This window comes from Pararge aegeria, chromosome 2 (assembly GCF_905163445.1).
Source record: "Pararge aegeria chromosome 2, ilParAegt1.1, whole genome shotgun sequence".
Taxonomy (NCBI): domain Eukaryota; kingdom Metazoa; phylum Arthropoda; class Insecta; order Lepidoptera; family Nymphalidae; genus Pararge; species Pararge aegeria.
Genome location: NC_053181.1, coordinates 6,320,549 through 6,344,008, shown reverse-complemented (window position 1 = coordinate 6,344,008; position 23,460 = coordinate 6,320,549). Strand labels below are relative to the sequence as shown.

The 23,460-nt window shown below is 36.1% G+C and overlaps 2 protein-coding genes across 2 annotated transcripts in view; both read right to left on the bottom strand.

Moving 5' to 3' along the window:
• Nucleotides 1-12,894, bottom strand: part of LOC120630273 — a 39,843-nt gene extending 26,949 nt beyond the window's left edge. Inside the window, exons 1-15 of the mRNA XM_039899443.1 lie at nucleotides 12,816-12,894; nucleotides 11,924-12,080; nucleotides 10,737-10,911; nucleotides 9,518-9,621; nucleotides 8,688-8,834; nucleotides 8,060-8,177; nucleotides 7,450-7,525; nucleotides 6,956-7,144; nucleotides 6,311-6,378; nucleotides 5,102-5,120; nucleotides 4,384-4,495; nucleotides 4,096-4,220; nucleotides 2,464-2,575; nucleotides 513-637; nucleotides 65-115 (exon numbers count right to left, since the gene is read on the bottom strand). Coding sequence (XP_039755377.1) covers nucleotides 65-115; nucleotides 513-637; nucleotides 2,464-2,575; nucleotides 4,096-4,220; nucleotides 4,384-4,495; nucleotides 5,102-5,120; nucleotides 6,311-6,378; nucleotides 6,956-7,144; nucleotides 7,450-7,525; nucleotides 8,060-8,177; nucleotides 8,688-8,834; nucleotides 9,518-9,621; nucleotides 10,737-10,911; nucleotides 11,924-12,080; nucleotides 12,816-12,894 — 1,657 coding nt within the window. The remainder of the gene's footprint in view (nucleotides 1-64; nucleotides 116-512; nucleotides 638-2,463; nucleotides 2,576-4,095; nucleotides 4,221-4,383; nucleotides 4,496-5,101; nucleotides 5,121-6,310; nucleotides 6,379-6,955; nucleotides 7,145-7,449; nucleotides 7,526-8,059; nucleotides 8,178-8,687; nucleotides 8,835-9,517; nucleotides 9,622-10,736; nucleotides 10,912-11,923; nucleotides 12,081-12,815) is intronic.
• Nucleotides 12,895-15,429: 2,535 nt separating this feature from the next.
• On the bottom strand, nucleotides 15,430-21,694 carry LOC120634677. The gene is made up of 6 exons (XM_039905438.1): nucleotides 21,492-21,694; nucleotides 19,432-19,465; nucleotides 19,160-19,293; nucleotides 17,918-18,170; nucleotides 17,133-17,371; nucleotides 15,430-16,093 (listed from the first exon to the last, which is right to left on the bottom strand). Exons 2-6 carry the CDS (start codon nucleotides 19,445-19,447, stop codon nucleotides 15,701-15,703), a joined length of 1,035 nt encoding a protein of 344 aa, XP_039761372.1. The 5' UTR covers nucleotides 19,448-19,465; nucleotides 21,492-21,694; the 3' UTR covers nucleotides 15,430-15,700.
• Nucleotides 21,695-23,460: the final 1,766 nt, after the last annotated feature.

Sequence of the window (23,460 nt, the reverse complement as noted above, 5' to 3'; positions counted from 1 at the left end):
CACATGTAACTGTAACGAGACCTATTTCATTATGAACGTATTACTGCAGGAAATAAATGCTTACTCTCACCAATAGCGGACTGCGATAAATACTTTGAACTTCTATCTACGGTATCTGTAAAAGAAGAAACATTAAAAAAAAATCAAGTTCATAGATTAAATTTTTACCAATCTAGAGACTGCCTCGTTGGACTACGAAGTAATTCGTCAGATGGAAGTATCAGGCTATCTGACAAGTGCCACAGAGAACACGACAAGCACAAACATTGGTTTCTTATATTGTAATTTCCGCTATTTTTCTTCTATGAACGGGCGAAACGAAATTGCTTCAGTCGGATAGTCGATACTAGTAACGTGCGAATCGGTATACTTTACACGTCTTTGAGAACAAATTTTTAATTAATTTTTTCCTTCGCCATCACATTGAATTAAGATTTTGCCGTTGATTTTAGTTTATTAAGTTTTTAGCTATGCATCAGTTCATTTAAGCGTAAGTAAAAGATCAATAATACCGGTCATTTCAACTTTTAAGTTAGCGGGAGTCTGCGTTTCAACCAGTTTTGTGAGCTTAGAATGAATTTCTTGTGACAAGTTAGGGTCGTCATGATCGCTTTCCAAGCCCCTAGCTTTTTCTAGTCTAAAAAAGATTAATTCATTAATTAAGTGCATTCACGTTTTGCAATGGTATTAGTACGGTAGTACACAAAACTAAAGTAAACTGACGGAATCCAAAGCTAGTGATACTGCAATCTAAAACGACAGCTCTAAATAGCAGTGCTTTCTTTTATAAATAGGAACGTTAGTGCTACTCGGTTTAACACTCCCTATACTATTGACAGTAGTGTTGCCCAAATGCAAGAACAAGACGAGACTTAGCCAGTCTTGGTCTTGGTCTTGCGCCAATACACCTGGTCTTGGTCTTGGTCTTGGTCTTGCAGCAAGAGTCTTGCAAGTCTTGCAATTACCTATTAGTCTATTACTATTTATTAAAGTTTACTTTAAATCTTAGAAAAACGTATTAGAATTGGAACATTGTGAGCTTGAATTAACATAGCCATAGTAAAGATCAAGCAGATTAATAAATAACTGAAGATTTGATAAGAAATTCGAAAAATCAACTGACCTATATGTCGTTTTCCATGGAAGTAACTGTTTCTTAATAAACATTTATGATTTATAAGCTTACATTTGCTAAAACATGTAAAAAAACAAATTAATTACAATAACTTGACTGTATTTTAAAGAACAATACTTATCTGTCTAGAAAGAGATTGAACCCTCAACTTATAAGAAATTTAATAAAAGAGTTTTACGATTTATCATTTATTTGAATAAAGCTGAAGAGTTCGTTTGTATGTTTGATGACAGAAGTTTTAAAATAAATAAATAAATCCTGAACGTCACTATACCTCCAAAGTTACTATTCCTCGTGGACGAAGTCGCGGGCACAGCTAGTAAATACTTACTCTCATCATCTCTCTCAGAGATATTCGAACACTTTTTTGCTATTTTTTCTTGTAAAAACTTAAGAAATATAATGACTAAATGTACAATAATAGTACCTAAGTAATTAGTTTAAAACCATATAAGTAATCAATATTATAATTACTTACTAGAATGAATTATTATGACATCTACTACCTATCCTCACCATTTTATCCTAATCATAATACTACTTGCGTGATCAGTATAATGTATTCATTTTCATTCTAAGCACTCTGAAACTTATTTATTCTTTGGAACACCTGTAGGTACTCTTAAAATTCGAAATTATTTTGCATGAATAGTGTCAAATGTTATGATTTCGGCGCGGCGGCAACGATTGTTTTAGATTTCAAAAGAAGCCGCCGGCGCGTGTATCATAACCATGTACTTCCGAAAAGCGGCAAATTTCTTTGAGAAGTAAGTACAAAACCTTTGATGCCGCATTATCAAAGTGCCGATGGTTAAAACATAACTATGCATGCACTCAGTTTGATTTTAATAGATATTTTTTTATTCGCTATGTTTATGGTATTAGTCGTAATGCGCATAGGTCCAGTTTTTCATATTCTTTGATATAGTTTTTTGCGTCTCATAGAATTCCTAAGCGTACCTACCTACCTATACACCGAACTGTTACACCTAACTACTCCGTGAAATAGCGCTAAGTCCTAGCTGCAAGACGCAAGAGTCTTGCAGGCTATGTCTTGTTCTTGCTCAAGTCTTGCACGGTCAGTCTTGGTCTTGGTCTTGCTAAAAATACGCGGTCTTGTTCTTGGTCTTGGTCTTGCAAAAACGCAAGAACAAGACCAAGACTGCAAGACCAAGACTGAATTTGGGCAACACTAATTGACAGTAAGAAACGAAGGGTCGTTACAAAGTGTAATATTGGTGGCGATTAAGTTTGTAAACAAATGTAAAGACTAGTACCATTATTTTAACGAAGTTTCTAATAATTACGAGTAATTTAGCCAATCTTACAGTGTTGCAGCTTTAGTATAAGTTTCATTCGCTTTTCCCTTTATAAACAACGGTGCATTGCCTTTAGCATGCATAGCCTTTACAAGTAATTTGAACGCCGGCCCTTTATCTTCTGCAAATAGAAGGAAGGTGAATGATATATAATTTTTTTTTTTTTTTTAAGTTAGCCTTAATAAACCTTTACTGCAACCTCACCTGATTAAAAATGCGGTCTGAGATGGTAACAACCTAACTTGTTAGTGATATGGCAGTTATTTTAAACCCCTAGGTACTTCTAATCAGTTTCGACGCGGCATCGTAACGGAACGTTAAATAGCTTGGCAACACTTCCTGTCAGTAGGGTAACAACTAGCCACGGCTAAAGCCTTACACAAGGACAAGACTAGAGAAAATTCAGCAATTATAAATGCCCAAATTTTTCGATTTTGATCGAATCCGCTACTTTATGAAAATTAAAGCCCAAGGAGATGTTGACTTTACAATTATTCATTGTAACGTCAACATCTCCTGAGGATGCTTCGGTTTTGGAGCGAAGCGTGCGGCGTAGAGGGTACATTGCCGATGATCTGTTTGGTGTGGAGTATATGGATTGAAGAAATTATAAATCACACAATACAGATTCTCCTGCTGTTCGCGGGGTATATCAAATTAAGCTTAATTTTCATAATATATTGTGGATTTCCGCAAAGTAACGCCTGCTTCTATCCAATATTCGAATCCGCTGCCTCCTTATAATATACTTATAATTAAAGTAATAAAACCACAAAAATATTACTTAAATCGTAACTGGACGAAAATTGTTTTGCATTCAATTCTCTAAAATATGTACTTACTATTAAACTCTGCATGCTGCGCAAGATAATTTGAACAAATCTCAATCATATCTAAAACAAAAAGCCCACAGTTAATTATTTTTTCAATTGTAGATTTAATATTACCTATCATCAAGCCATTGCACAGTTAGAAGGATTAAGGCACTAGTTCACCACGCTGCCCAAGTGCGGATTGACGGACTCCACACGCCATGCAGGTTTCCTCGCGATGCTTTCCTTCGCCGTTGAAGCAAGTGATATTTTAATTGCTTAAAACGCACATATTTCGAACGGGATTCGAACTCTGCCCCCCGAAAGCGAAGCCGAAGTCTCAACACTAGGCTATTACTTATATATATTATATTAGAATTGTCGCATGGGGTGTGATGATTTGAGTACTTACCTATATATAATAACGTCTTATGAAGACCTATAGTGCTGTAGAATGAATTAATAAATAAATAATTCATACAACAATACACATATTGAATTTAACACATATACGACAATACACATATTGCCATCTAGCCCCGAAGTAAGCGTAGCTTGTGTTATGGGTACTGAGATAGAGCTGATGAATATTTTTATGAATATAATACACATAAATATATTTAATATACAGATAAACACTCAGACACTGAAAAATATTCATGTTCATCTCACAAGCATTTTCCAGTTGTAGGAATCGAACCCTACGCGCTGTGGGCAGCGCCAGTCGGCCGTACAAATAATGAATGTCCAAATGAATGAATACGCCTTTTTGATGATGCAGAAATTATAATGACGATGAATATTTAAAGTTTCATAGGAATTCCATTACCTTGCATAGGACGAGCAATATTACTCGGTGTGTCAGGTTTAGCAGTGTCGTCCAGCCCTTTTTTTATTTTGGTTGCTAATGTTGCATTAAATTGCGTCGCAACAAAATCCTGCGCTTGTTTTAATCTAGAAGGAAGATTTTTAAATATGTTCCAAAATCAAAATTTTTTTTTTATAGTTTACCTACTTTTAAGATCCTTGTTTTGAAATCGAAAATCTAAGTCGGTAAGTCCGTTGTACGTTTAAATCGTTTTTTTTATTAAACTTCACCTCTAGATATTATACTCACTCGTCAGCTGCTTCCTTATAAGTTTGATTAAATTTCCCATGAGTAATCAACTTTTCGTCACCCTTTTTAAACATAGATTCGGTCAAAATCATAAAAACCTCTAACATTTCACCTGCCAAAGCATTAGAAAAACGGTAAGCACAATTAGAAATAGTAAAAACTATGGGTAACAATAAATAAGTGAATATCTGAATAAAAACGTAAATTATAATTTTATGCGGGTGGACTTTTTAGTTACTATACAAAAAACAAAACAACCACTCGTTTTTTTTTATTGCTAAATTATTAAGACACACAGTTGTCTTAATAATTAAACTACCTTTGTAAACACCATGCGCATTACGAGCTCTGCTAACACCCATACGATACAATGTTCTAAAATATTGTTATCAAATTAAACTAGTATTGCACATTGCATTAATATTCTTTAAAAAAAAATATATGACCTACTTATCAATTTTTTTTTAAATCTTATTTTATTCAAGTCTTTTTATATATAAGTGATGATGATTACAGAAGATTAGGACCATAAATATAAAGTCTCCCTGTATAAGTTTTAATAATTGAATAACGTACCGGTAAAGTTTAAGTATGCTGACTTAGCTGCAATAAATGTACAAAAGAATTATTAACTAAAAATCCTGAAATAATGATAATATAACTGTATTCAGCAATTCTTCTCTTTGTGTAAAGCGTAACAAAAGAAAGGAATACGAACGTCCTTCAAGTAGTCCACCCTGAAAAGACAAAACATTTTTATAATTTCGAAGAAAAAGATCATATTGAAATAATAGTGCGTACACACTAATGCACAAAAACGGTCGATATATATAAGCACGCTCATATAAAATGCATAAATGCAGTCGGCATAGATTACACATGGAAATAGCACAGTTTCGTCTTTCCAAAGGTTTAACTCTCTCAGAACGTTCTAAAATGGCGTCAATAAATGTTACGGCGTCAATAGGTGTAAAGGCGTCAAAAAGACGTGTTAATCGCAAGAAGTCTTGATAAGTGGCGCGCGAGCCCGTTTATTTCTACGCAGTTTTGTATTTGCGTCCGTAGACCAGAAAAAAAAAGTAATCCAATTTGTCCATCCTTGGATCGGTGTATAGGCATCATATCAAATGTACATAACTAAAATCACGAAACTGAACTGAAAGAAGCAAATAATGAAGGAAACAAAGACATTAAATAGTCAGAAAAAGAATAATACTATAGAGTAAAACTAATCCTTAAAACCATCCTTCACTCTCCAATTCGACACAAATGAACACGATCAACGACTAAACCCGACGTATTTAAAAAATAAAGGAGGATGAAGAATAATTTATTTAAGCTAGATAATTAACATCTCATTTCAAAATAATATGTGAATAATAATTTCGTAAAAATGTCTTTACACTTAGGTATCTACAACCAAGTGACACTAATTTAATGGATTTTTATATAATATAAATAATGATAGAAGGTTTAATTTTTTAATAGATTTTAAGCAATCTAAAAAGTTTAAAGTTAAGAACAGAACATTTCTGAACTATAATTTTGTACTAACAATATTCAGTAAATAAAATAATCGTTACCTGGACCGTGTTCATTTGCATTAAAATTAGAGTTTATAGGTTTAATAAATTAAAAGTCCATAGACAATTTAAAGTTTTACTATTTTTTTAGCTTTTCAATCTAGATATCCAAGTCCGTTTTGAAAGGTTTTATTTCTCAAACATATATTTCAAATATTTCAAGTAGGCGCCGTCGGTTCTGGTTTTATTTTATTGTCGTCTAGAACTCTTTCGAAAGTAAATTTGATCGACGAGGATTGCTCGGGGTTTGTTCCATCCTATTTAGTTTTAATAATAGTGTTAGATATAGCTTCGTATGGGAGCTTACAAAATATTATGCCTCTAAAATACTCGATAATACTTACATCGCCCATCATGTTAAGGAAATCGTCAGCAAAGCCCATATCACCCTTTTCATCAGCTCCTGTAACATCTGCAACCAAAATAAATTCTAATAAAAAAAAATTAGAAACCCGTATAAATAATGTAAGTCAATATTTTACCGCAAAACGTTTAAACGTTTAGATTCTGCTTTATTTTTATTTGTTTTTGACATTCAACGAACCTGCATATTTAAAGTGTATATAAGAATAAAAAATCATAGAGACACTTTATACAACATGTACATGAAAACCAAAATACTACTACACAGGTTTAAGAGGTACATTGTGTACTGTCTCTGAGACTTATCTGTGAAACCGAAAACCTAATAGTTTTTGAGTAAACCACTGCCATAGTTTTTAATAAAAGAAATCAGATACAGTTCTGACATCACATGCAAAATTAAAATCAAGTGACTCCTGTCATTTAATTGGGTACGCGTTGCGTAGCGTAACGTTGTATAAGAGAATTAAGATAAAGAGAAAATATTAAAATTTAAGAATTGTTTTCGGCCTTCGGACACTTTAAAAAATAAAAATAAATATTGCAAATTAGGAAGGTTCTACAACAAGACTAAGATTAAATTAACGAAAAATTTATACCTTATTCTGCCTTTCCTCGACTTACCTATTCTTTACGTAAGGAAATATTGGAAGGCTTTGGTGTATTTGCTGGTGTCACGACAGGCGTGGCAGCTGGAGTTGCGGCCGGTGTTTCGGCAGGTGTGCTGGGAGGTAAGGCGGTCGAAGTCATAGTTGCCGTCAAACCACTACCACCTCCTTCAGGCTTGTCGTCATCACCAATTCCTTGTTCAACTTCTTCTCGAAAATGTAACCATAGAAAAATGTTCTTCCTTCATTCTTATTTCAGCAAACGTTGGTAATAAGTTAATTCAGTCAGTTTGAATATGTCAACAATTGTTCCATCGAAATATTTCATCTAACCAGTCATACCCAAATAAAGTTAAGAACAAGTGACACAATTTCAAAAGATTCTTACCTTTCGAATTGTAGTTAGATATGTAATGTAGATTTTCCCGCTGAAATTACTGCCAATTGTTCCCCTTTTTAAAATCCTTTAAAACAATATACGTTCGTAATTTATTTAATCACAACTATCTTACCGTCGTCCTCATCGAAGTCCATCATCAACATTCGGTCATCGCTTTCTGCAAGAATTTCATCAATCCAAACTGCTACCTGAAGCAATAAATATGAGTCAAAGTAAATACTATTTTCCATATCGATTTGTTCTAGCTCGCAGTACTGCCAAATGGCTAGCATCTTTAAGTTCAAGGTCACATTCATCATGTCAACCTCCACGTCCAATGTGGAACAAACATCTTCGTAGATTTTTTGTAGAGATTTCATGGTGCTACGATTTATGCCGCTTGTGTCCAACGACTGCTCGTTTCGAACGATTCGTTTTTTGTCGTCTGTCCACCATGAGGAGGTTATACTAATATTTTGTTTCCAGTGCGGGCTCGTTAGTCTACCTTCCCGGGACCCCAACTTCCATCGGCACTCGGAGCTGTGTGTTCTGCTCACAGCCACTTTAGCTTTTGTTTTCTCGCAGCAGAACCAGAGTCACCCGCATAGCTATGTCGTAAAGTTTCCTGAACGGTGAACCAGTAGGATGCTGCGGTTTAACTCTATCTTTAATTTGAACTTGCCTAGATTCAATCATATCCTTATCTTAATTATTACGGAGAAATTGTAAAATAAACTACATACTTTGTCTGACATTTCCATCATAAACTTAGCTTTAGGATGCGTGCAGCGCCTGGATGGCGCCTTCATATTCATACTTCCACAAATATCTTCCAGAATTATGTTGGACAATCGTAGCATCCTGGAAAAATACGTAACAGGTGGGAGATTTATACTAGAAGGCAACGCAGTCCTGGTATCCTAATCTATTCAGAAACAAAAGATTTCTCTCGTAATTTTAGCAAATACATACTACTATTTATCTTTTGAATCAACTGATTTCTGTGTGTTATTATGGTTAAGTGCCAGCTGCACTGATAGCCAATGATTGATGTTGTAAGCTAAGGAGTTGCGTCCTCAAACGCCGTTCTCTTCTGCATATAATTTCATCATATATTGTACTTACCACTGCTGGGCACCGGCCAACGCTCTTATTAGAAGTTAAGTTTAGTTAAAGAGAGTTTTAGATCATTGGTCCACAACTCTGCTCCAATAACACTTTATATCACTTGTTAGGTATAATCTCTAAGAGGATTCTTTTTTTCGGTTCAGAAATTAACGAAAACTTTATTGTACAATAATTGTTCTCCGTGGAGAGAAAATTTCTTTGTGGGTCGTTTTATATCGATAGAATTGGTACATAGATGTCTACCCGTCAGCCAATGCGTATGCTCCAGGTCTTGACAGCCGCTGTTGGATGCCTTTAGCAAAGGCTACTGTAGCGTTGCGCGCCCATAAAAATCGTTTGTCAGCATACATCGCAACCATGTCTTTTTTCAGTTGATTCACTCCACGAGTGCTAAAAAAAATTTTGCTAACTTATTATTGATCGCAGCACGCTATGGGCTGGGGACAATTTTCATCCGGGAAAAACATGAAAATTTATCCTCTATAACCTTATCAACTCTCCGAACAAGTGAAAATAATATCCAAATAATAAACGAGTAAATAACGAGTAATAAGCGTAGGTTGACTTGTCTTGTCTGTTGGCGTCTTTTGGCTCCTGCCTATCCTAGCCGTGTGGGGGGCCAATGATCATCAGCTCATTTCCTACTTCACAAAAGGGTTTTACTGATTGTCGTGGTGCCGATTGATTTAAATTTGGTGAACTTTAGGTACTTCCGTGGTATTTGTAGGGATTTATGAAGAAATTGTTAGTCATGATGGTAACTTAAATGCTCATTTACGGTTGATAATCAATCAGTGGTGCAAGTTACCGAATAGGGCAGCAGGTAAGTGGACATATGTCCCCCGCCCCCTCCATATTTACTTTCAGATAAGATATGGCATAATTCGTTATCGTAATGTGTACACTCGCACCTACTTTTTTATTAAAATTAAAGATTGATTACTGCTACCCCATTGGTTTCTTTGGTTAATTTTATTTATATTCAGTGCTACCTCCTTCTTGGAAAAGTTCGTATTGACTATTTCAGCTAATACCTACTAAGTAAGCATAGGAAAACCAAATAGGAAACTTACGTGGTAACCTTTTTCTTCGTCTTCCGAAGATTAACAAAGTATTCGTACGCTTGATCAGGTTTAAAGGGTTCGTCAGCGTCTAACATACATCGCAATCGAGCAATCTACAATACAAAAAAAAAAAATTGCTACCAAAACCACCGAGTTGCTTTTCTGTGTTCTCTCTGGGTTCATTCTAAATTATACCTTAGCGCTAGGCGGACTGATTCCTGTGTAAGTGTACCATTTCACTATAAATTTATGTATAGTCTCAAGTAATTGTTTTTGCATAGATAACCACAACCAGTAGTTTTTTAAAATGATTTTTGTAAAGTATTGTTTTTCTTCAGACAAAAATCGGATATTGACTTGCATGCACAGAATTAAGAATAAACAAAACCCTCATTTACTCATTATTGCATCCAGTGCAACAGTGAAAGTGCCCCACGCACATCTGTACACCTAAGGAATGTTGCTACACACGGACTTTTCCTATTTACTGTCACCTGCTAAATGGAATCAAGTGATTAATCGCCTGTTCTTAAAACACTACTAAAGTGGAGTGGTTTTTGATGCTTCAACATAAGTATTGTACACGGTTTCTGTATGTTCTTAAATCTGTGCTTGCATCTATTCGTAAGCGCAAGGCAGCCCCAATTGTTAAGACATTCGGCTGCGAACTACCGGTGCTTAAAATAAAAACGCACATAACTCCGAAAAATTAGAGGCGCCTGTAGGTCAGAACTCGGTCCTCTCGAAAGAGAGGCCTAAAGCGAACCACTGAGCTATCACTACTATTAACAGTAATAGTGCGCTCCGCATGCGTAGATCCAACATGATTAAACGTTGGCCGCAACTGAGATGGTCTGCTTGTTTTTTCATTCCACCAAAAATGCGTTAGACATAATATGTAGGTTTGACACAGGTTTACTGCCTCGTTCTCGTTGGTCTAGTGGTAAACATGTTCGACTCGAGGACCGGGGTGAATTCCCAGGTCGTGCCAATGAATAGAATTGGGTTTTTCTTTCAAGAAATTCTTAGTCCCAGCCCAGAAGGTTCAGAGAGTGCACCTGTTTCTGCGCACACACTTTGTAGTATATCTCCGACGTATTTGGAAAATCTCTCTGTAGACTGACCACCATGGCAAGAATCGGTCAGCAAAACTATGTGTGTTGCAATCCAAAGAAATCCTGCAGTGTTTTTAGTTGGTACTAAGCCTTCTCGTGTTTGATATGCTAACCGTTTCAGCTGGTAATGAGTTGGCATGCTCTCGCCACAGATAAATAATAGTTCGACGAGGTGGCTTTGACATGCGCTCCAAGCGGTCGGTTAGTACTGTCCCATGACGCCGCAAGCATCTCGCATGTGCTCGCATCGCACGTTTATTCATCTTCACGTCTGTAGCCTTCGGGCCTCTGAAGAAAAAGGGCATTTTATGGATCATTAGTAGTCTACAACAGGTTATACGATTAATATCATGTCTATTAACCTATGCTCTCAAAATGCGTTTCTAATCAGAAAAAAAAATAATAATGATTCTCAGCTCGTAACAGCAACGCGCCTCGATCATTGATTGATTGATCGATTGGCAAAGTTTGACTCTTGCCTGAAATTGCTTATCAATCCTGTCCAATATATTCGGATGTCAAAATAAATAATTAATCAGACTGCTTTCTTTTAGTATCATCAGCACGGCTAGCATGGGCGGGAGACAATTGTCTTCCCGGGGAAAGGATAAAAAATTATCTTCACTTAGGTACAGCTTATGCTCTCGGAGCACTGGCGCACAAGTGTAAATAATATCCAAATAATATACTTATTTGTAAAAGCGGGGCTAAACTTCTTCTAGTTCTCGCGCTTGCAGGTGGACCCGATATTTATATCCCTTGTCAGGGGATTTAACTTTTGTCTCCTGCCTGTGTTAGCCCTGCAGGGGACGAGTATAGCACATCGATAAAACTCTATGGACTCATTGGGATAGCACTACTAAATCCAATCTGTAGTTTCAAGATTTAGGATTAGGTAGATTGCTTATTCATTGTGCGCGTATATGATTCAGATGAAGTGTATTGGAGACTCTTAGTAAGCTTTTAATCCAGTCATAAAAAGGTCCTGGGTTCTCGGGTTAGGCCGTAAATACTGAGATGTAAGTATTAAGATCATCGGTCCTTAAAAAATCCAGTTCAGCCCGAAGTTAGGCAATCGGCATGTCCGAGAGCACGTTAAGCTGCTATTTCCGGTTATTTGACACTTAGGTACGTTTATAGTGATGGAACGTTCAAGTCTGGTCAGCGCGGAGGGTCGAAGCTATAAATCTCTCTCTTTTAGATAAGATAAGCTCTGTGGAACAATCGGTCAGCACTGTAGAAGATGCGTATCGCGTGATATAGCCAGAAAAATCCCTTAGTTAATAATTTCATAAAATACCTAGGCCTCGCTGGTTTCGGCGGTTTCCGCACGGACTTCTTCGGCGTGGATTTGTGTTTAACCCGGAGGTCGCGTCCAGCTAATATAGTGTCGGCGACGGACGGTGGAGCTTGTTCTGTCTCGTAGGGGGGGTACGGGGGAAATGCGGCTTGTTGCACTGGGGAGGGAATTAATTTATCATCATCATCATATCAACCGATAGACGTCCACTGCTGGATATAGCTATTATTAATGTTAGGATTTTAATTTAATTAGCTTTGTAATTTCCACTTATTTGTTCGTTTTTTTTTTTTAAATCTTATTTTTGAACGAGAAGGTCATTCTCCGATTGGTTAACGCCAGTAGACGCCGGATTCTGGCTGGACGGCTCTGAATTTTGGCGGGAAAGGGGTTTTGCTTCTTGGCGGGTTGGTTCGTTCTGGCGGGAATCGAAGGGTGATTTTGAGAGGTTGTGAAGAAATAAGTTCATGTTGTTAACAATTACGACAGTTTTAAATGTAAATTAATAAAGGGATAATTATCAATCTATTTGCATCTTTTCTTGGTCTCATCGCTATCTTACTGCAACTCTAATAGGTATTAAGAATTACTTGATACCAACCTGGAGTTTGGAAATTAGCGGTGATTCAACCCTTGGAGAGCACGTAAAGCCTTCGGTCCTGCACTTGATCTCTTTTTAGTCGTGTCAGAGCTATAGTCTCATCGGACTTTTAGAGTGAGGGAAAAGAGGGTATTCCTGTGTTTGCGAAGTAGGTACACACACTCTTGCATATACACTATCTATCGCGTTGTCGTAAAAACGGTCGAAAAAGACATCGGTCAAGGAAACTTTTGTTGTTGTTCAATCATCCTATCCATACGCAGTACGAAATAAAATAAGTCCTTGACTTACCTTCCCCTGTTTCAGAAAATAGCATCTCACTTGCAGCGTACTCTGTAATATCTCCAAAAGTAGCAATAGTATCGGCCATGTTTTTGACTATATATCTGTCGTGTACTTATTGCTTCGAAAGAGTCCTTTTTACTATTATTAGTATTGAAACATTACAAATCAGAAATTGCAGATTTAAATTGTGATTGCATTACGGTGGCATCCAGTTTAAATTTCAAGAATGACATTAAGAATAAAAGAGAGTCTACGGCACCAGAGAAATATTCTCATTTTTTTTAAAAAAACAGTAAGTATAAAAAGAAACAAGCCAGCTTTGTTCTAAATGAAAAAGTTTGAATGTCAATTTATGACGGACATAAATTGTGATACCTGCATACATTAGTGTAATATGTTCTTACTGTATTAGTAAGCTCACTGCCTGCACACATTGATTAAATCGTTCGTGGTTTTTAGTAGGTGTATGCTTACCAATTTCTATGATATACCTTAATAACATGACACACACGACTTGATTGTATAAATAAATAAAATACATATTAAAACATATTAAATCAATGTTGCCAATGATTGTGGAATGCGCTTGAATTGTAACGGTTTTTACTGTTTTTTTATGTATTTACGATACGTTAAAGTAAATATTAGTTTATATATTTATTTATTCACTTTATTGCACAACCAAATAAATACGGTTTACAAAAGGTCGACTTAATGCTAAAGCATTTTCTACCAGCTAACCTTCGGACGTGCAAGAAAAACTAGTGAGGGTGTGGCCAATAACTTTAGGAAGTAAAAAAAATCGTGTAAAGAGGAAAACATGGAGCCAATACATTTATTTTATCTTGTAGTATTTTATTTGTGTCATCTAGTTCAAGTATTACTACTGTACTGATTCGTATGGTTTTTTTTAGTCATGCACAACCTGCAGTCTGTTTTCCTAATCCTAAGGTTATCTGGAAGGGAACGTTACTAAGTGTTCAGGCCGCCTTTTGTATTCTGCTTCAATGATTGCTGTGTCTTCAATGATATTAAAATATACCTGATCTTCACGAAACTTTGGGCAGAGATAAAGAGATAAAAGTTTTCGCAATTAAAAATATTTATTAAAATCTGTTCAGATATGACTGAGAGCTCTAAAATCGATAAAATCTTTCATCGCTAAACCCAAAAGAACCTTGAGATTTTCGGGTAAAATAATTGTTTAAATGTTTTCCCGGAGTATCGGCTATAAGTATAGAAAGTTCAAAAAAAATCTAATTTGGGTGATCGATATTTATATTCGATATTAGATCGATATCGATATTTAAACTACCCCTGACTAAAATTTTCAAAAAATATTAATTGTACAGGAATCGTTCCGATACAGTTTTATCATAAGTAATGATAGATATTAAATTTTAAGGTAATGTTTGTTAAACATGCGTTTTACCCTAGTCTGACCAGTTGATTTTTTCCCACCCACATTAGTTGTTATGATATACATATTTTATATATATCCAAAATTAAAATGATGTAAAATTAGTTATCAATTTTATACATACTTACGCATTTATAAATATAATCCCTTAACTCATAACCTTTTATTTTTTTATTTAATAACCGCGATAATGCCCGCGACTTCTTCTGCGTTTGTTGTTGACTTTCGAAAAACAAAAACAAACGCAGAAGTCGCTTCTGCGTTTGTTTTTGTTTTTCGAAAGTCATGTGGCATTCAATTTAGGTGTAATTCTACGCACTTTACGTATTTAGGATAGCTATGCCTTAAATGACTGCTGTTGGGCTGGGTTGGCTGCTGTCCGCTGAGGAGTTGTGTGTCCTCTATCTCCAATCACATCAGAGCTACATGAAATTTGGGCACAATTAAACAGACATTATAACCCCTAAAGTACAAAAGTAATTATTTAAATCGGTTATCATTTGACGGCGTTATAGTGTAAAATCGTCAAACACTTTCCTCTACCCCTCTCCCAAAAGATCTGAGCTTAATTTCGGGATAAAAAGCATCCTATATTAATTCTAATAACTTCAGAAATATGTGTACAAAGTTTCATGATGAACGGTTTAGTAGTTTTTGCGTGAAAGCGTAACAAACAAACTTACATACACATTTATAATATTAGTAGGGATAGGGATAAGTATGTCATATTTTTTGGTAGGACACTTTTTTATTTCTGGTATCACCGAGGCTGAGCCACTCAGCGAGCGATGGAAAGAGCTGTGTTAAGAGTATCTCTACGTGATAAATTGTCGTGGAAAATCAGAAATGAGGAGATCCCTAGAAGAACTAGAGTTACTGACATAACTCAACGAGTCGCGAAGCTGAAATGGCAATGGGCGAGGCTCGGAGAACCTATTGACGTTGGGTTCACCGGATGGGGTTCCAAGGTGTTGGAGTATCAACCCCGCAGTAAGCGCAGCGATGGTCGACCCCCAACCAGGTGGACAGACGACATCAGAGTCGCGGGGAGCCGCTGGAGCTTGGATACAGGGGTCCTAGAATCGTGGAGTTTGGAACGCCCTACAAAATACCTATGTCCAGCAGTGGACGTCAATCATTCGATTTGATGATGATGATCACCGAGAAACGTTACAATTACATGGAATTAATAATCAGACATAAGAGAATTAGAAATAATAGGATATAAGTAAGCTTTATTATTTTTTAAAAATCTTAAACATTATTTAATAAATTATTATTAAAAATCGAGATGCAATGTATTTTTTCTCATTCGCTCCTATCCATTTATGTGTTTCATTCTTTCGTCGTGACGCATTTTCGTCTTTTCATTGAGTTTCATATCACAACGATTTTATAGAAGTTTCTCTTAGGTAATCTTATTTTTATGAATGTGTAGGATAAGCAAGCAAACGTAGATATTATGATTTCTTTATTCTGATTCTTGTTCTGATTCTGAGGTATCCTCATCATCATCATTATCCCGAAGGGCAAGAAGGTATGCATCATCTGAATCTGCTTTAGGCCTATTTTCTGCTAAATTTTCCATATGAGTTATAAGATATCGATTTGTACGTAAAGAAATTTCAGGATCAACTAAAATTTCATAATTCTTTTTAGCTATTTTTCTTCCATTGTAAGTAATGTAACAAACTGGATGATAGTGGGTTGCCATAACTTTTCCTGGTATGAGATAACCATCTTCAAATGCTCGACCAACGTAGTATTTATAGTCCTTATTTTGTAGATGGCCTCCCTCAATGGCACCTACAGGTATCTGCCTGTCGCAAGCTGGTACCCAAATGCAATTGTAGCCACATAGGACCTGAAAACAGAATTGAAATAAAGGTCATAACATTAAATAAAATATTAATAACCCGCGATACAAAATCGTTCCCATTCAATCCTTCTAATATTATAAATGCAAAGGAAAAGTTTGTAAGCATGGACGGATGGATTAATGTTTGTTACTCTTTCACGCAAAAAGTACTGAACGGAAGGACGGAGTGACTAACTGACGGACTGGCTAACTGACTGACTTGCTGACTGAGTGATTGACTGACTGACTGAGAGACTTACTTACTGACTGACTGACTGAGAGACTTACTTACTGACTGACTGAGTGACTAACTGACTGAGAGACTGACTGATAGACTGACGGAGCGACTGACTTAACGACTGACTGAGTGACTGACTAACTGACTGGCGGACTGACTGACTGACAAAGTGACTAAGTGACTGACTGGCTGACTGAGGTCCTACTTTGCTGACTGAGTAACTGACCGACTGAACGACTTACTGTGTGAGTGAGTGAGTGACTGGCTGACTAACTGTCTGACTGGCCCATGAGGCTTAACAGCTATGGCATGTTGCATGAACGACTTACTTAGTGAGTCGGTGACTGACTGACTGAATGATTGACTGATTGACTAACAGACTGACTAACTGTCTGACTGACTGATTCCATGACTAAGTGACTGACTGATTGAGCGACTGAATGAGCGACTGACTGAATGACTGACTGAGTAACAGACTGACTGACTGACCCATGAGGCTTAACAGCTATGGCATGTTGCAGGATGTCTTTACTTGTTACCTATGTTAGGGTAAACCACTGTACTAATCTTGCTTTTTTTATAAAATATACATTGCAAACTGGCAATGGACAAAGGTTACTTTTAATCTCCAGAAAAAATATAATTCTTGCAGGATCTTCGGAGGAGATGAAAAATACCAGAAAGTCTTGGGCAACAACTAGTTGATACTATCGGTAAAGATGAAAAATGCCACTAATTTAGTGGATTGTTTGAAACATTTCACATTTATAACAGTAAGGATTAGGTTCATTCAATAATACTACAAACCTCAAAATCTGCTCTTTTTTCTTGTTCGAGCCATTGAATGTATCCTAATGAATCAGATGGTAAAAATTTTCCAGGGGTCAATGCCCTATTTTCATGATTGAAAGCCCTCATAATGTACAATAGCTCTCTTTCATAACCACCAATAAAAGCTCCGTCAGGAAGTGGATTACTTCTTTTTATCCACTCCATGCCACCTTTTTTAACCTCCTTTAAAACTAGTTTTGGTAATTTCGGAGGCACTGTAACAACAGTAACAATTTTAATAATACTGTTGTGATGAATATTAAGCTTTTGCATATTAATGCAATACCCATACTTCTATAATAACATTAAACACGTGTCCTTTGTTTATTAGTTACCTATTTTCGGCTCAACCACATTGAAATGTCAATAGCCTGTAACAGTATTTTAACATAATTTTCATTATATTTTATAACTAACGAATTAAATCTCTCATTAGTACATAGGTCCTTTTGAAGTGTATGCAATTGATTAGGGTGTAAACCTGTAGAACACAATATCACAAAACTAACTGCTGTGCACTTTGCTAGTTTCTGTAGTAAACCCTCCAAGTTCTTTTTGCGGTCAAATGTACCTTGAAAATGTGTGTGTGTATCATTTAGGTTAAGGTTTCAGTTTACTTTTTTTAACCAGTTAAACAGAGAATACAGTTTCTATTTGATCTCATTCAATCAATTGAAATAAACTGGTTTTACAAAGTTAGTTCTTTTTGCAATTTGCGCTGCTATAAGTACAAGTAATATGAGTGTGGGTGAAAGTCTTACCATATAGTTTCCAAAGTAGCCTCCCTCTCGTAGCATAGGTAAAAAAAGTTACATATTGTATATTTTTAGCAGATATTTTTTTTGATATTACGGGGACTCCATCACTGGTTTTGCCAAATTTTAAAAAAGCACTATGCCAAGAAATCCAGAAGCTCCCATAGACATCATATGAGAAAATATTACTTATGTTACAGAGATAACTCTTATGTGCTCCATCTCTTTCCAACCAACACTGGTTATCTCCAATTACAATCTGCAATAGAATAATAAATAATGAGAAATACAAAAATGAAATAAATATCTATGAACATCTCAAGAAATTTACAGTCATTCATTTATATTTAAAAGTTATCCCAGTTGCCACTAGTGCCGGACTACAATATGCTCAATATAAACAAAGGTGAATCCACATGATTTCGAGCAACTCTCTCGATTGATTATTAGCTCCTTAAACCTTGGTCCTTTAATTACGCATGGTCCTTTAATTACGCCAGCAACAATGCCTTTCAGACCAGAACACAACCTATGCTGCTTAGTGGCAGAATTTTGATACATTTAACATTTAATGCATTTATAAACATTGTAGTAGATGGTCACAACATTGTTATCCAAAATTTTATAGCTGAGTGAGGTTGTTACAGTTTTTTTAGTTTTTTAGACTAATATTTAATCTTTCCAAACACTACTTACTATATTATTATTAATTTAATGCCAATGAGTGTATTCATTGGTTTTGTTAAAAAAAACAAAGAGTTCAATGTGATCTTCATTTGTTTGAGTGAAACACAATGTGTGAAATTAAGTTTTATTGCATCTAAATTTGAAACCACTATTTTTAGCACTTTAGTTGAACATTTAAAATATCCATGATTAGTGTCCATCTAAAAAGTAACAGCTTAATTACATATGCCTTATTTTAGCCCAAAAAATGTAAAGCTGTTTGTTGATAAATCAGTCAGTGAGTTTAAAAATTTATTTACCTAAAAGTGGCTATGTCTCCCTTCTAGACCCATAGATTTTGCAACATAAAAAAAGCAAATTCAAATTCAAATTCAAAATTTCTTTATTCATGTAGGCCTATCACAGGCACTTATGAAGCGTTCATACATAATTGTTTACGTAATTGTAACAGGATGGTGATAACTTCGTTTGCCAACTTAGCTTAAATATTAGCAGCTTTTGTCTACAACCAGAGAATTTAAGAAATAACAGTATTGAAGGAGTTGGCTAAATATGCTTTACCCAATATTCACATTTATCACCTGGCTTCTTAGCCAGACCCACAACTGCATGCCCATCACCTTTAACAGAGAATGCTATTGATCCGCTTGTTATTTTATAATATACATGTTGATGCTGAGGCAAAGTTTCGAATTCTGAAACAAGAAACATTTTTAAATTTTATAATGAGAGTTGCTCAGTCGATCGATTAGTGCCCGGACTGATAATTGAAGGAAGGATCCGAAAGCTGTAAGTTAATTTTCAGTTTTTACCTGCCTGCATAAACGACTTACCTTGAATTTCACCCATTGTACTTATGATATATATTTATTCAATTCAATTCTTGTTTATGGCTTTTGTCTGCGCCAACTGGGCACAAGGTATTTCGCCAATGTCTTGTAGATGAAGAAGGCACGAAGGAGATTGATCGGTGAAACTAATGAAAAGTTAATTTTGAATTTGTACCAAGAAATAGTTGTTATTAGCTAGTTAGCTCTTTAACCTAAGGACACAGACAACATATGCATATATATCTTACACGGATATTTTTTGTACATTATACTTTAATTTTATTACTTACTATATATTTACATAAAAATCTACAATAAGGACTGAAAACAAACATTAAAAAACATTTAACACTCAAAGGACGGGGGACTTTGGGAGGAAGAATGGTGGGATTATGAAGGTTAACTCATGTTTCTTGGGACGTAAACTTTTACAGTTCCACTGTAGCAGGGTTATTGGGCCCATTTTGGAGTAGTTTAAAAAGTTGGCTTAAGTTTTTGGCAACGTTGGGCGGTAAGGGAATTTCACTACATGGAGCGACAATACTAAGTAGAAATTCAGAGATAAACTCAAGCATTTTACCTTGGGAGGGAGGGTTCTCAACATTGTTGTTGAGAGCGCATCCATTAGGAAGGGATGAGGAGTAATCACCGACAATAGTCTGAACAGCTTTTTTATCGTAGCCCTTTGCTAGAGGAGCTCGGGGACGAGGAGAGCGGAAAACTGTTTGCCGGTAGGAGGTTTTGGAGGAAGTTACATTAGTAGGAGTAAACATTTCTTTTGTTATCTCAGCATAGGACCTGCGGACAGGAGGAAACTGAGATGATGCTTCAATGTAAGATTTATTATTCTGAGACATGACCATTTTAATAGATTGCTGCCTGGAGAATTCTGGGCAGTCTTTATCAGTAGCAAAATGACTACCAGAGCAGTGTAAACATGTAGATAATTCCTTGATGACCAAACATGAGTCACCTGTATGGGGCTGAGCACATCTGTAGCATCTGGGCTTAGATCTGCAGATTGTTTTAATGTGGCCAAAACGGCAGCAGTTCTGGCACTGTATTGTTGGAAGTTTATATGTTTCAACTGGCAGTGAGGTGTGGTATGAATATACCTTAGCAGGAAGCATTTGCCCCCTGAAGGTTAGGACAACAGATTGGGTAGGCACCCAAGTGATGACACCCTCTGTGACAGATTTTCTGTTCAGTCGCCTTGATTTCAGAACCTCACCACAGCCAGGCGGGAGCTCTAGCGAATCAACAAGCTCGTCCATCGACCAGTCCACGGGAACTCCTTTCACCAGCCCCATTCTGGTTATGTTGTATGTGGGAATTATAGCTCTATATTTGCATAACTTCAAAACTGGACTAACCAGAAAGTTGTTGGCAGCTTGGGCAGAAGTAAACTCTACAGTAATTTTGTTGCGGCCTATATTTTTGACGCCGTCGTGGATAATTGAACCAATTTTGTGTTTGTGCAAGAATTGACCGAAATTTATAGCCCGTAATGACGCTCCAGAGGATGGGTCCTCCACTTCCCGTGAGACTTGGACGATAAAAGGCCCATTATCATCGTCAGAGTATGACTTGGCGCCTTCGGTGAAGGAAGGATGTATGTAAAGGCTTTGAACGGATGGGTTTACCAGAGTAGGATCAGTTATAGTTTTTTTGGCCGCATATACGTTGGTATCCTCTCCTTGTCGTTTGCGAGACGAGGCTGATGCCCCCGGGTCGGGCGGCTCAGGAGGTGTATCTAGATCCATTTTACTGGAAACACTATAACTACAGACACATAATAAATATTTAACCAACACCAAATACGGTTAGATTTATACGAATATCACCAATAACAACTATTTCTGCTGCTGTGTAAATTCACATAAAACACCGAAATTACACCGGAATCTCACTAACACGTGTGCACAAATTGACAGGCCAAGTTACAGTTCAATATAAACAACACCAAATCCTTTTCAAGACGAGTTTACAGTAAAATCAAAGAAAAATTTGAGAAAACCGCGTCCGCCATGTACGAAGTTTCCCGCCGAAAAAACGATATATATTTATAATAACTGCTGTAACTGTTTTTTGAATTTTATATCATATTATATATTTATGGGAAAATATAGTTTACACAAAATTCTATAAATGTTGTGAAAAATGTCAACTTATTTACTGGTCTGTGATGTCAACTTGTATTGACATTGCTTGTTCAAATTCTTCATAACTGGTATGTAGAATATACGGTCACGGAATGTAAAGATTCGTCACCCTAGTGTCGGTTTTCGCTTGTACTTATATTATAATATATATATTTTTTTTTTAACAGCGCGCAGCGTAACACATTTTTAGATATGGTACCAAGCTGTTATAATATAAATTATTTGCTGCTGTGATTATGTTATAATTAGTTCATTAGAAATTATTTCAGACGGAGCCACACTTTGCAACATTTAATATTTCAAAACGTTATTACTGTTTCAGTTCAGCGTTCGTTGGCGCTGTCTTCTAATCTTTACTTGTAATCTTTATTACTTTATTAATTTTATATATCTATTATTTATGTATTTATTGTGAATTCGTGACACTGTTGGGGGTGTCTCTGGATCAACTGAACCAATTTTGAATTTTTTTGACGTGACGACGTCTTATAATTCGATGGAGCCAAAAAACATGACGTATGCGGCGTTACCTCGCTTTGGGGGGCGTTCCATTCAAGGCTTGAAGTGCAAGCGAGAGTGCGGAACGAGCGACAAAGAGGCACAGTCGGCCTCCGCGTTCGACATCTGTCTCTCTCCTACTTGAGTAAGCGATGCGTCCGCGTGGACAGCTTCTATACAATAATACATTTACATGTTTTCGGCAAGGATGAAGAGCAGTGAAAAGTGAATGTGGTGTCAATTGTTTATAGCAACGATAATATCAATCAAACAAATAAAATTAAAATTTTCTTTTTTGAAATGCAACCATTCCATCAGTATTTTCTTATGACGTTGTCACGTTCAACTATCGTCAGTAAGCCGACTTTACAGACACCCCATTTTTTTTTACATTACATTTATCATTACAAAGTAAGTCGGAGAAATAACGGTCGAATGAAATCGTTACTTACGAACGCTGTCAATCATATCTTGATCTTCTTATCTCATCTTGACGATGAGATATATGACTGAGTTTTGTAGAAAAGTTGTAGAGCTTGATAATGCCTACACAAAAGTCTAACTATTTTTATAAATATTATATATACAATAAAAATTGTGAAAATTAGTAAATAATGTAAAAAAAATTACATAATTTATTCAATGATAATCATTTCATCCAATTCTTTGTAACCTGGTAATGTAGCCAAATTGACATGCGATTACATACGCACATATGAAGTAAAAATATAAGGCTCCTTTTGGAAGTCAGGAAATAAATCATAGCGCTCGGTATTAAACGAACCACATTCATAATATCAATACAAGTAAAAATGCTTAGCGCCCAATGAAATGGGCACGGGTCAGCTATATAGCTAGGGACTATCGCACGCATCGGACCCTAGCTATGCAGCTAGGGTCCGATGCGTGCGATGTGTGAACGATAAACGTTACGCCACAACGACGGAAGTAAGTCGCAATTGTCGGAATCGTTTCTTTACAATTCTAAAAAACAGTCCGCGACAACATATGACTATTTTTGGCGTGTGAAATATACGAATCCTATATAATAGTTCTAATTTTGAGAGGAGACCCGTAACTTGTAGTTGGCCGGTAATGCTTTTAAATGATGATGATGATGAGGAATATAAATATATTTCTACAAAGCTGTGTTAAGTTTGCCTTATATCGAAAAAATCATCGACACATTGGTTTTAGACATCACAATTTCTAATACATTCAATTCTGTGTCAGCTCATATTTTATATCGGTATATCGATTATACAAATATCGCCAAAATGATCGCTATATCGATAATTTCTGCAAGCTTAGAAATGACTATAGATAATCACCTTTAGCCTTACCTACCTCTTTAGTTTTTAGTTTGAGCTGA